Here is a 12,777-nt window from a genome sequence, read left to right as displayed (position 1 = left end):
ACCTCGGAGATTGGTGAAGTTTTGCAGACTGCACACCACCTGCTTCATCCATAGGAATTGCTCAGCCCTTTCCAGGACTCGAATATATTGGAGAAATAACATTTTAAGGCTACATCCGAGGCGCCATCAGGAGCTTATCAGCTTTCCCACAGGCAGCTCTACTATCTGCTAATCTTCGTCCAGTGGTCGCGATGGATTGTCGGGTTTGGAAGCAGAGTTTCGCGACTAATATGACCAAAGAGTTCTTCTTATCAACCTCATTCAGCTCCAAGGACTGGCACCGGTAGCTGTATCGCTCCCACTTCCCCCTAATTCGTGGCAACGCCTACCCAATTTAAGGAGCGACAGGGCCGCTTGACCCCCATCTATCTTTATAACGCTGTCATTACTCAGCACCTGAAGCCGTAGTGTTCGCTGACGACAAGCCATACATTTTAACGCGCGCAAAAGTACCCTGAAAAGCTATGTCAGTTTAAACCTGTCGTGTGATTCAGAAGAATGCAGGTCGAGTTTGGGTGCGATGTTACATTCGTCATGAAACCGAAAAAAACTGGAGGCTGTCATTTCCGTAAACATTATAAATGATTGCAATCTGCTATATGCTGGCGTTAATAAACGTGGTTCACGATGATTGGGGTATACGATAAGGTCATTCTGCCTAAAGACCTGTCTGTCTGTAGTGCATGCCCTTCTGTCTCCTAAGACATGGTTTTTATAGTGCTCTAAATGGAGGGCAGCTGGCGATGTAGAGGGCGCCAGCTTGGTTTTGTCGTAAGTGAAGGCTGTCTAGTTGAATGGCTGTGAGGTAAACGTTTATGCACGCGGACTTGAGCAGTCTTCTGACTGCAGGTCTTCCAAGCAAACAGGCCCTTACGATCCACCTTCAAAGATTGGAGCCTCTCACTAAAGTTTCACATGTTTTCCTAAATTTTTGGAGTCTATCTAGTTGATAGGTGTGCGCGGCGGTCGTTCCTTGAGTACGTGTCCCCGTTCACCACTTGCTCAGCCGGCGAAGAAAATCATATGAAAGTTTGTAGGATCCAGACTTTTGATGTCCACATATGAGTATCCCATGGCAGTGAAGTTTTTTGCATGTTCATTTATGACCTCTCCCCCTCCCCCTCCCCCACCTTGGTGTTTTGAATAGCGCAACTCTCCACCACGCTAACAAATACCTTATCCTCAGTCAGGATCATACATCAGGCAGCCGTTCTTGGGAAGACGAATGAAATAAAAAAAAATATTTCGCTAGCACCAAGTGCGATGGCCAGCTGTCTTTGTGTAGAAGAACATCACCGGAACATTATTATGAGGAGCGTGGAACAAAAGGAGCACTACAGACTTGTAACGCGAAAAAAAGCTACCAGACAAAGAAGGTTAACGATTGCGCCCGCATAAAGTTTCTATTAATGAATATTTATAGCGGTGGAGCTTCTTGCTATTCTGTGAGGAACCATGCAACAACACGCTTGCGTTGCACTCTGTTCGATCGACGGCCGACTTTGGTGCCCGGACAATCCACGCTAGCGCGTGCAGGCTGACGGCCGGGTGCGCCCAGATTGCCAGCCGGCAGCGGTGAAGAGCTACGAAGGGCCGCACGCATATAAAAAGAGCCCGGAGCGGAGGTAGTGCGGCCTTTAATTAATCACTCATTATTCATCCCCTAACGATGGCCGCAGGACAAGAGAGCTTACGAAGGCGAAGAGAATGAGAGGCGCACAAGAAGGGACATGGCGATTTATTTTCCCTGGACTTGGCCCGGATACTTAGTCTGGAGGAAGGGCGCTTAGGGACCGGCTGACTTCCTATTATTCCCTCCGATGCATGCTCTTCTTTTATTTGCCAATGAGTGAGTGTGAGTGGCTGTTTGATTGCGTTTGCGTGTGCACTTGGGTGCGTTGTTTTTGCTTGGAAATGCCTGTTTTGCCGCTCTATCGCCCGTCCGTCGAGTGTTCCGGACGCTGCCGGGAACCGAATGCGGCGTGCCCTTTACACCGAAGAAAAAAAAAAAAGGCCATTAGGCGAAATTGGGCCGGCTTCGATCAGGGTCGCTTACGCACCTGCAGCGGACGCTTCGACCGACGGGGATGCCACTACGTCACCGACGCCTTTTGTTTCGGTTCGCTCCGGGGAGGAGCACCGCGTGTTACAACTTCGTAGGGAAATTGGCCGGAGAGTATCACGTGACGCTCCTTTCCTGACGAACGCGAGTCGCCGATGGACAAGAGGAGTCAAGAACAGCGCACGAAGTCACATACACTGCAGAGCAAAAAAGGAAACGAAAAGAAAGAATGTCCCCGTTACGTATCCAATGAAGGTGGTGTAGCTTTCTTGCGTAACACAGTGTAATTCCAGCTTAGAAAAGAATGGAGCGCTTAGAGTTCTATCGCGCTTTGATCACGAGTCCTGAGAAAAAACCAGCGATTGATTCGTGCAAGTCTGGTGGTAGATTACAGAAGACGTAAGCAGGATTGGAAATATAAATTTTCCAATTGCTCTTAGACGGATCAGATGAAGAAATTTTAGAATAAAATTACTAGAACCGAAGTGTTTCAAGGTTTTTACATTTATTTTTGAGTAGTTCATAGTCTTTATTATAGCACAAGAAATTTTTGAGAGGTGGAGTACGGGAGTCAAGTCAATACTGTCATTTTAACAAATATTTCTGATATGTTTTAAGTCTTCTTTCATTTTACTCGGCGTCTTCTAAACTTCGCTCACTTACCTAATATTCCTCCCTCCGTTCCTTACCATCATCCTCACCATGTTTCTTTCGTGAACCGGGACGTCACTTTGACCGCTACTGTCTGTATTGCGCATTAGCTGTGAGGGCATAGGCAGATATGATTTCCGGAGTGCACCAGTGTTAAATAAATGCAAAATCGAGCTGCTTTCTTTTAGGAAGGTTGCGATTCAAGAGTTTAATCTAATACTTTTCCCGTGTAATAAATCACCTTTGAAAATTCGCCTTACTTTCACCCTGAAATGTACTTGTTCGTTTTTCTCACTAGTTACGAACACTGCGTTTTTTTTTTTTTTGAGCGCGCCTGTGTCAGCCGCAGCTAACTCGGCTACTGTCGGAAAGTAGTTGCAGCACGACGTATTTAACATATATTAAAGCACACAGGATTTTTCATGGTCTATACCCGCGAGGTGAAGCTACGTGAACCTTGGTTATGGTTTCAACCTGGTTATTGGCCAGTGACACAAAACTGAGTGCAGTAACAACGCAGATGTTTTCATAATCACGTGCATCTACCCATGCTTAAATCTGTGTCAGCAGTTCATCCTAAAGAAGGCATTCGATTTACTTGTAAGTTTCATACTCCATATCCGTATGCCCTCTGAGCAATTGTTGGCACTCGAGCCTTCCGCACTTTCGACTCAACCAACCCGAGTTCCTTTATTAATCGTAGTGAGAGCCCTCGAGCGGAGCAACGAAGCTTGCGTGTGAGAATTTAGCGAATAACAGATAATAAAAAAGAGGCAAATGCGTTACGAAGAGGCGTCTCGATCCCAGCTCGCAAAATAAAGCAAGTTTAACAGTCGCACAAGAAGGTTACTGCAAAAGAGACGCCTATAGCGAAGTTTCCCTCGCTCTGCTCCAATTACTCGCTCCACTTCACTGGTGCGTGCGGAAAGTAAAAGCCTTCTTGCGCAATCTGAGCCATTTCACTTTATCGCTGCTGCCGACGCAGCTCCGGTATACGAAAGGGAAGCTTCTGAAGAGCGACTGGCTGCATTTGGAAACGTCACGTTCGCTCGGTTTAACGGATCTGCCTCTTCGCCGCTGGCAACGCTGCGCGACGAAGCGCGAGCCACCGGCGTTGCTCTGACGAAACAAAAAAAAAGAGAAGTAGAGGGGGTTGAGTTGGACTCGAAAACGAATCACACCAAATGCACAGAGTTGCCTTTCGTCTCCTTAAACTCTTTCGCGGAGTTTTCCAATGAGCTTACGCCTCCCGGGGCAGCTCCGCTATACAGGACGCCGTTTGAAACGTCTTCACCGCTCTTCCCCCGGCCCGACCACTGTGCCCTCCTTTCTCTCCTCGCCTTCCCCTCCTCCCCTCCTTGAGAGCCCTCACTGTTCTGCTCACTTGGCAACCTGACGCCACTTCTGTGCCTCTTCAGAGCGGCGCCCACTGTTTTCCCTAAATAGAACACGAAATACCGCTTCGCGTCTCCGGCGTGATTTCCCGGGAGAAAAGTTTTCGAAAACCCGATTTTCTCTCCCTGACCGTGGAGGCAGGGAAACCCTTCGTTGTTATATCTTCGTTTTTTGTTCTTGCGGCCCAGTGCTGCTTTAAGGGAGGTAAGGAAGGGGTGAGTATCGGGCTGTAGGCGCGGCCTTGGCCGTGCAACTAAGACGCTTCTCTCGATCTCCTGAGTCAGGAAACAATTCATTGACTTCATTCCCAAGGCAACTCGGTCGTCATTTTGGTCAGATCATCTTCAGCGCGCTCGTCATCAGCTTCTGTTTATGTTCTGATAAGGTGACGTGCATCTTTTGGTGCGCAAGAACGACACCGAACAACATGCACTATTTTTTTATTGAGATATTGAGAGTAGTTTAAACCATTGAGTTTCTCACTGTGATATAGAGAGGAAGACGGCGCCGGCATCTATGCGAGTTTCTTAAAGAACACTTCATCCACCGCTGGAGTGCCGGGAAGATTAGGTTTCGTATTTAGCTTGGAAACGTGGATTCTGCCCTTGAAACATTGGCTACACCGCAATGTTCTCTTTTTGAAATGTTAATTTTTAATAGTGCGTTTTTTACTGCTTCAATAAATTTATGTCAAGTGAAAATTCGGTGGTTTTAGGCTTGTATGCAAACTTTCACGCCATTTCTTCTAGGTTTGCCTGGAAAAGAATCGTATTTTTACGGCTGAATCCAGGTTTCATGCCCAATAATGGTCAATCCGAATACGAAACATCTTGCCGGCATTTCTGGTCCTCGTCATGGTGCATGAGCTATCGCAGCGCCACTTTTTACTCTAGGTAGTATTGAGAAACTCTGTGGTTTAAATCATTCTTAACTGGTACTTATCAGGTTTCTACTCCGTCATTCTTCAGCCTGTAATAGAATCCTTTAAGGGGGCTGCGAAACACTGCTTGGGGGGATACCGGCTATACTTCAGGTGGGTTCTTTATGTCACACAGATGCTGACTTAAAAAGAATTACAGGAATCGATGCACAGGAACGGGAGTTATTCAGTGGAGAAATTTGAAAATACAAGCAAACAAAACGCTGCCCTCAACTCGATTTTGGCGGGGCTTCCCACTCCTATTTCGCTCTCCCAATGACGGCACCTGGCGCAACCAATCAAAACAGCCAGCCAGAGCACGTCGCGGAAGTTTGTACTCCATGGTTGCCTGCTCTCTGTAACTCGTTCTTGCTGAGACTGGCAGCGTCGTTTCCATGCCAGAGCGCCCCTCGTGGTGTATTTTTATTTTTCTTGCTTTGCAGGGCTTTTATCTGTGACAGACAAGTTGTTTTTGTTGATCTAATATAAAACGCAGATAGGTGACAAAATGTGTCTCTATTTATTCACACAATTTGCAGTATATTTACTGTTTGTCCGATCATCAAGCTCGCGCCAGGTGATGTCATATTCGCTGCTAAAAACCCGCCACTCTGTGGGGACACCATCAGAGCCATGAAGTTGTTTTTGGGAGGACATTAAAATATTAAAAAAACGGAATATACGCGGTATTACCGACGCTAATAGCACCATTATAACTCACTGTATGCAATCAACAGGCAAAACAGTTAACTAAGATTGTGTTTCTGGGCCCCTTTAAGAAGTCAGCTCAGTTTGAATGCGTGAACTGCAGCCTCATGTGTTGCGTGTTGTACTTTGCACTACTAGCCTAGAAGTTTAAGACGACGCGATGCGGGCTTGCGCTGTAGGCTATCGCTTATCATTATCCTGCATTGTCCCGCATTGCCGCACATTATTGCAACTTACTTAAAATTCTTTTTGTATTGCTTATTGTTGCCAAAGTTCTCAATATTTCTGCGCAATAAAAATTCGCGTCACATCTGGAGTGTGCTTAAGAATTCGAAAATTGAACCAAGAAACAACTTTTTAAAACGGCGGATTCGCCATCTGCATGGAGGGTTTTCCTCTCAGTGGAGGATCGCTGATGGGATAAGCCCATAAAAATTCCTGTTTAAATGCTAAATTCGCAGATTTAGACCAAGTGACGGTCAAATTATAACAAGACAAACCCCATTGTGTATCAAATATCGACGTCGAGGAAATACCGCCTTCCTGCCTCGCCGTTAGCCCTCCCCCCCAATCTTTTCCATTACCACACCATATCCTTGGAGCTGGAAAGAATTACTTACCATGGGGATTAATCAGGCAGGCTTGCGAAGAGAACTTGATCCAAGCGTTGTTTGATAATAACGAACTCTTGGTAAATCTGTAATCAAACAGTTTTACTAGATATGTATAGCCAGAACTAAGAATTTCGTAATCCGTTTCTTTAGTAAACTTTAAGCTTTCGGAGACATATGGTTCGCAATATCAATTCCCGTGGTGCACTGCTTGTGTGGATGTTTGCGCGCCATTTTCTTCTTGTTCTTGCAGTATAATCCTTGTATTTTTTCTTAGCTGCCCTGTAGGAGTTCAGTGTTGCTGCAGAAGAAGCAGTACAACAACAGGGGGTGTTTTACGTAAGACTTTCTTGCACTGTAACTCCTTTTCATTATTTTTCTTTAAACAGCGCTGCTACTCTTTGCAAAGCTTACATTCCAGACGTCGCAGGCAGGAGCCATATCAATCCAGGAACAGCAAGAAACTGAAATGGGTTAAGAAATGGTACCAAAAATTCCTTGGGTCGAGCTAATCACCTCGCGTTATTTCAGCATTATTCTTCTGGTATGCTTCCAACTACCAATTGTACTGAAATCTGTACAAGTAGCAGCGCGCTATTCCAGCTTTAGTAGCGTTTTTTTGTTGAAAAATTTGCTAGTACAGGTATCAGTACAGGTTTTACTACAGGTACTAGTGCAGGTACTAGTAACAGTACCAGTACAGAGATCAGTACTAGTATAGGTAATTTCAAGCCCCACGTGCCGCAAAACATCCTCAATATCTCTGAGTTCGAGAAAATCGGCACTAAGGGACGTTTAGTGCCGATTTGCTTGAACTCAGTTAGATATATTGAGGATGTTTTCAGCACGTGGAGCTTAAAATTACCTGTACTCTATGCGCGAGTGTTGTCGTAGGTTGCAGGGTTTAAGAAATAAACTAATTCGTTTTGTTGCAGTCAAGCCTAAAAATGCACTCATACCATAGGCGCTCCGGCTATATTTGTTGCCCTGTTATAGTAATAACAGGCACTCTTTGCTCCGTGCGAGAAAAACTCTCGACGATTAATAGATCAGGAGTCACGGCTTGCAGATATTCATTTAAAGAACGTTATATCACGTCCTCTGATCGCTAGATATGGGGCCAAAAATGGAGGCCGACAAAAAGACTTAAAACTCAGTTGAGGACAGCGCACCGTCCTATGAAAGGAAAATGGCAGGGCTAATATTGCAACATCGAACTAGAGTGTGCCAAATTCGACAACAGGCTCGAGTTAATGATGTCACAGCGGAAACTGAAAATAGAAAATAGACCTGGCGGGGCTCGCAGTGCGGTGAGCACACAACCCACGGTCTGTTTTGGGTAACAGAGGGGTGCTCTAAACCAAGGAAAAATTATACAGGAGCGGCCGAAGGTCATGCGGGGGAGATGAAATGAAAAAGCCTGCTGGGATAGAGTGGGTACAGGAGTGGAATTGCTGGATAGCAATATTAGAAGCCTTATCGGGTTGTGCACGCAATCCAGCTGGTGACGATAGTGATAATGATCATGTCTAGAAACTCCAAAAGTGATGTGATAACCTGCTTGCGAAAAAGAATGATCGCGACAAAAACAAGCCAGGCGAAGCATGCGCTCCCCGAACTTAGTTAATTCTCAGTGCTAACTAAAATAATTTTGCATGAGTATGAAAAGACTTTAGTACTCGTGGGCAGCAACCGAAGCGTTGGGCCCTCGAAACCATACCAGAGGACGAAGCATTGATCACTCAACACGATACCAGAAGACGGGAAAGCCAGCCTTAATTGTAAGCTCTCAAATGTGCAGTGAAATGAGGTCATCGCTTCAGTCACGACACCAATGTGCCTAAATCACTGTTCGTGTGCCTTGTGGACTACTCTTTATGATAGAACGTACTCGATCCGTTGTATAAGTGGCATCGGTGCACCGGGGATAGTTGGTGAGAGAAGGCCACGACTAATAACCGCGATAACACGTTACTCGAAGCTCCATAGCGTGCAGAAATGATATCATTTGCATCAGTACTCAGGTGTTATTTTGTAGCAAGAGCTACATTACCCGCAGTCTCGCCATTTCGCTGTGGTCCTGGGGTGCCACTTGTGCCCATGCGCGAGGAGCCGTGTGACGTCACAGCCACGCAGCTGGTGCGCCGTGCGCCGCGGCGCTTTCCTCCGACCGAGAGGAGCCGCCGAGTGACGTCACAGCTGCCGACGCCGCGCGCCGACGCCGCTCGCCTCCTACCGACAGAGAGACTGCGCACCTATCATTACGTATATCCTGGCATGGCTGAGCTAAGCCACTGAGAATTTTTTCTGGCAGCACCTCTATGTAAAAGTAAAAAAAAAAACAATATAAGCTCACGTGAACCTGAATGTCCAATACTCCAGAGTCGCTCGCTTCAACTACTTGCTTCGGCTTACATAGAAATCAATTTTTGGAGTATGATGACCATGGCGAATGTGCTACAGCTGCTTTGATGTATGTATGAGTTATGTGAAGGGTCAAGTACACAGGCGTGATGAAGTGTTTAAACTTCCGATGGGAAAAAAAAAGTGTTCCCAAGCAGTAGAGTACATATAAGCTGTTCTTATTATACAGAAAGAAAGATTGTCGACCAACGCTTAAAAGTAAAGATTTTGCATAGCACGAGACTCTGAGGAACTCACTGGAGAAGATGCGAAGAAATATTTTGCCTACTAAACCTGGGTTCGAGACTCATGCTATTTTAGCCAACCAAGGATGTATTAAAAATAAGTAGCACTAAAATATATACTTTAGCTGGTACTGTTTTTAAGAACCCCTCAGGGATAATTTTTGCTCAGGTAACCATCATATGAAGGCAGCCGAGTCTTTATACTATGTTCCATATGTTTCTTTTACTTTTCGTCCGGAACCTACTGGAAATATTGCTGAAAGAACCAGTGCCCTGTGTTCTTGTAATACGGGTTTAAACAAATCAAAACATGTCACTATGAAGTTTATGCGTGCAACATTTTGAACCTGTTAATACAGAATAAGAATAAGGAAAAAGATAGGACAGCTTCAATAGAATTGCTGCCTCTCTTTCCTTGTTTTTTTTTTTCAGCTACTATGGTCCTGCGCTCTGAATGACATTGTTGCATAGATAAGGTATTTCGAAAATTATATGTATTTATGTTGTTTTATATGTATGACAGTGTTTTGTACTTTCCAACTTCCAGCTGCTCTGGGGCCTCTGGCCTGATTGGCAATTCATAAAAGCTACATGCTTTGCATTGCATAGGCTGGGGATGTTGGGAAGTGACCGCAATAGTTTTAATAAACGACATCATTCGCATGCAATCCTTCTTAATTATGTTGTGCGTTTTTGCTTCATCCTTTCTATCACTACTATTGCTAAAATTACTCGTGACATCCGTAATTATTGATGGCACTGTAACTTTAAGAAGACGGTAAGGTTTCTCCGTTGAAACTGTCTCCTAAAAACAGGCTTATGGCCAGGAAAATGTATCGTATGTGGTCGCATTCTGCCTGTATATTTTATCGCGCAGCAAATGAATGATTACAAGTTCGTTTTATATTTAGGTTTCTTGACACGAATGCGATGTGTAGTGCAGCTCGGGAAGTCGGACAAGTTTGGGATCAACAAATGTTTCGCATACATAAGCTACAATCAGGCCGAAACAGTCATCAAGAAACACTCCCTTCACAGTGTTACAGCAGTGTTAATTCAAGCACTGACATATGAGGTTTCATTGTGCCGATGCTAATCCTATTTTTTATCTCGTGATGTTTCGCACGCAGGTAAAGACAAGACCAAAGTCTACGCCGTCAGAGCCATCCTAGGAGTCCGCAGTCGGTGAGCAGTGGTCTCATTGCCTCACGTTCACTTGACTACATCATCATGTTAATAATCGATTCGAACCACTCGAATAATTCCTTGTGAACTGCATCTCTCTTCTGTAAAGAATGTAACGAAAGACACGGTGTACACTCAACCAACATTGAAATTCACAGTACTCATGCAGTATTAGGCATATTTCTCGATGTTCCGCCAGGAATGTTCTTTAAACAGAGTGATTCAGCCACGAAAAAATGTATAGGCTGCTTTACCCGCATTTGTTGAGTGGTAAGATAGCGAGGCAGTTGAAGTCATGGACAGAGAGCTCCTCCGGCTTAACGCGAAAAGCGTGATTTCCCTTTTGTCCGCAGGTAAGAATTGCCGGTTATGTTTCAGCGAAACAGGCAACGTCGCTGACGCTGTAGAGGCTATCTCATGAAATACTGAAAGCTGTTGGCTAAAAAGACGGTTCATGATTCAACTGCGCCATCTTTGCACTGTGTATCCTTGGCTATCGTAATCAACCGGACCGCGAGGCATGGGTACATTCCTATCCCCCTAACTTCGTTTTTGTGCAAACAGCCTTCTTAATGGGGTCCTGGAACAGTCGGGCAGTGTTCATGTAGAGCTACCCAACTCTTAGCGGTTTTGATTAGACGGGCGTAAGTTGCACACGCGTTCTGTTTGCACGAAATAGTGTCTCTATAGCAGCGAGCCTAGTCGGAAGGGCAAGAAGAGGCAATTCATGGGCCAAATTCGTATGTGGCTGCGCATCGATCAATTTAATCGCAGATATCGAGCTAACGTTGACAGGTGGGCAGTCACTTGCCGACCAACCATGCTGCCCATGATGTGCGATCAGCAGGATATCTTGCAATGTTCTGCGCTCTGATAGCAATAAGCCGTAGTGGCAGCAACCTAAGAGTGCACGATGAGAAGGTTTTGGTCGTTGTGCTGTGTTCATACCAGTAACTCGTTTTGCAGTGTGTTTCTGGAGATGCTGTACGGATTCAGCACCGGCTTCGGCTTCAACGTGGGCGGAACGGCAGACACGCCGTCTAAAGTGGTCAGTCCGTCAGGACCCAAGTCCAGCAACTATCTTCAGGCAAGTCGAATCCTAGAGGACAACTTGCTTTACTAAATTCAACACTTGACAGGAAAGCAGGACACCGTCACGACATTCATTCCCCCCAAAATAAATTCAGGCGGTGAAAAGGCGATAGCGTCGTAGCGTTCTTTCCATAATGCGTTACACGGAAACAAAGTTGGTGCCAGTCCATCCTCACATTTTGGTCATGGATACACCCCTGCTGAACTCAGCTGTGCCGAATGTTCTTGCTGGGTGTTGCGCACATCTTGAAGTTCACATATGCTCACCCCAGTGATCTACTGGAGACCTACGCGCTATCATTTTAGCCTAGTACATAATTCGGTGGGGGTCAGTGATATCTGCTTTGAATGCAAAAAAGCACTGACAATGATTTCTAAAATTTACATGATTAAGTTTATATTTTTGTTTGTAAGAAAATGAAGCATACTAAATCCATTTAAGCATGGTAGGGAAAGATTTTTTTTTACACTGCTGTGTTGAATTCGCTAGCTTAACCGACATGAATTTGAACCTTCGAACCATTGCCTATTTTCTAGTATAATAGAAGCAAAATTGTATTATATCATTGAAAAAAAAAACAGCATTTTTACATAATAACATGTAAGAGCTCATTATTCGCTACATCTGGGCTCAGTGTGAGAAGGGCAAACATTAGGGTTCGCTTGTCACTGCATAAGCATCTTCATAAGCATTGCGCTCACCGGAGTAACCATATCGCACATGTTGAAACAATGAGGAATGCCATAACGATTACTCAGTTCCGGTGACACCAGGGCTTTCTTCTTAATTATGAGTTGCGTACTAAAAAATCACAATGACATTTTTCCAAGACGCCCTGCTTCATCGTAGATCTCACTTTTTGCTTTCTTTGGATGTGCAAAGTAACTATAAACGCAGTGCCGTTTTTCTGAGACACGCCCGCTAGCAACAATTCTAATGGCGGCATATAAGAATATGGTGCTTCTAATGTTTTTCCAATAAAATATCGTCAAGACGGTATCGTCGAAATGCTAGACCCTGTACGATTCCAAAGCCTGCGGGCCGTATGAAGGCTTCATTTCTTTTGCGTGTTCCAACGACGCCTGTGGCGCAGACGCGCGACTGACGTCCACCGGCGTACGCTGCCGCAGGTTCCCGAGATCCACGAGAGCCCGCGCAACAAGAGCGCTCCGTCCAGCCCGATGGTGATTCGCGCCTTCTCCCGCCTCGGCAACTGGACGGGCTGGAGTTCCCGCAGCAGCAGTAAGGACCCTTTAATACCTGATATCGGGGGCCTCAAGCGCTGGCAGAGTGAGTGCAATTGTAAGTGGCAAGGCCCAACCTCTTACTCTCTCTACATACTACATACCAACCCGCACACAGCGCTTGCCTCTAGAGACTGGCTCTCTCTTTCTTTCTCACTTCGCGATCCACTCCTGCCCTTCCCTTTCTCTCTCTACGCTCTCTCCTTTTTCTGTTGTTCTTTCCTCTTTCTTCTTTATTTCGCTGTTAAGGCCTTTGCTGCA

General features: G+C 45.4%; 1 protein-coding gene across 4 annotated transcripts in view; it reads left to right on the top strand.

Annotated features, from left to right (window-relative positions):
* Positions 1-12,777, top strand: part of rsh (Rap GTPase activating protein radish) — a 473,381-nt gene that overhangs the window by 441,144 nt on the left and 19,460 nt on the right. For 3 of the 4 annotated variants that reach the window (XM_089549687.1, XM_089549686.1, XM_089549689.1), the window contains exons 12-14: positions 10,125-10,179; positions 11,146-11,266; positions 12,403-12,574. In XM_089549687.1, the coding sequence (XP_089405813.1) occupies positions 10,125-10,179; positions 11,146-11,266; positions 12,403-12,574 (348 nt within the window). The remainder of the gene's footprint in view (positions 1-10,124; positions 10,180-11,145; positions 11,267-12,402; positions 12,575-12,777) is intronic. The other variant, XM_089549688.1, reaches the window with a different exon arrangement.

This window comes from Amblyomma mixtum, chromosome 6 (genome assembly GCF_055824585.1).
Source record: "Amblyomma mixtum isolate Tamu chromosome 6, ASM5582458v1, whole genome shotgun sequence".
NCBI lineage: Eukaryota > Metazoa > Arthropoda > Arachnida > Ixodida > Ixodidae > Amblyomma > Amblyomma mixtum.
The sequence above is the reverse complement of the archived record's forward strand: the minus strand, read 5'-3'. Positions and strand labels throughout refer to the sequence as shown.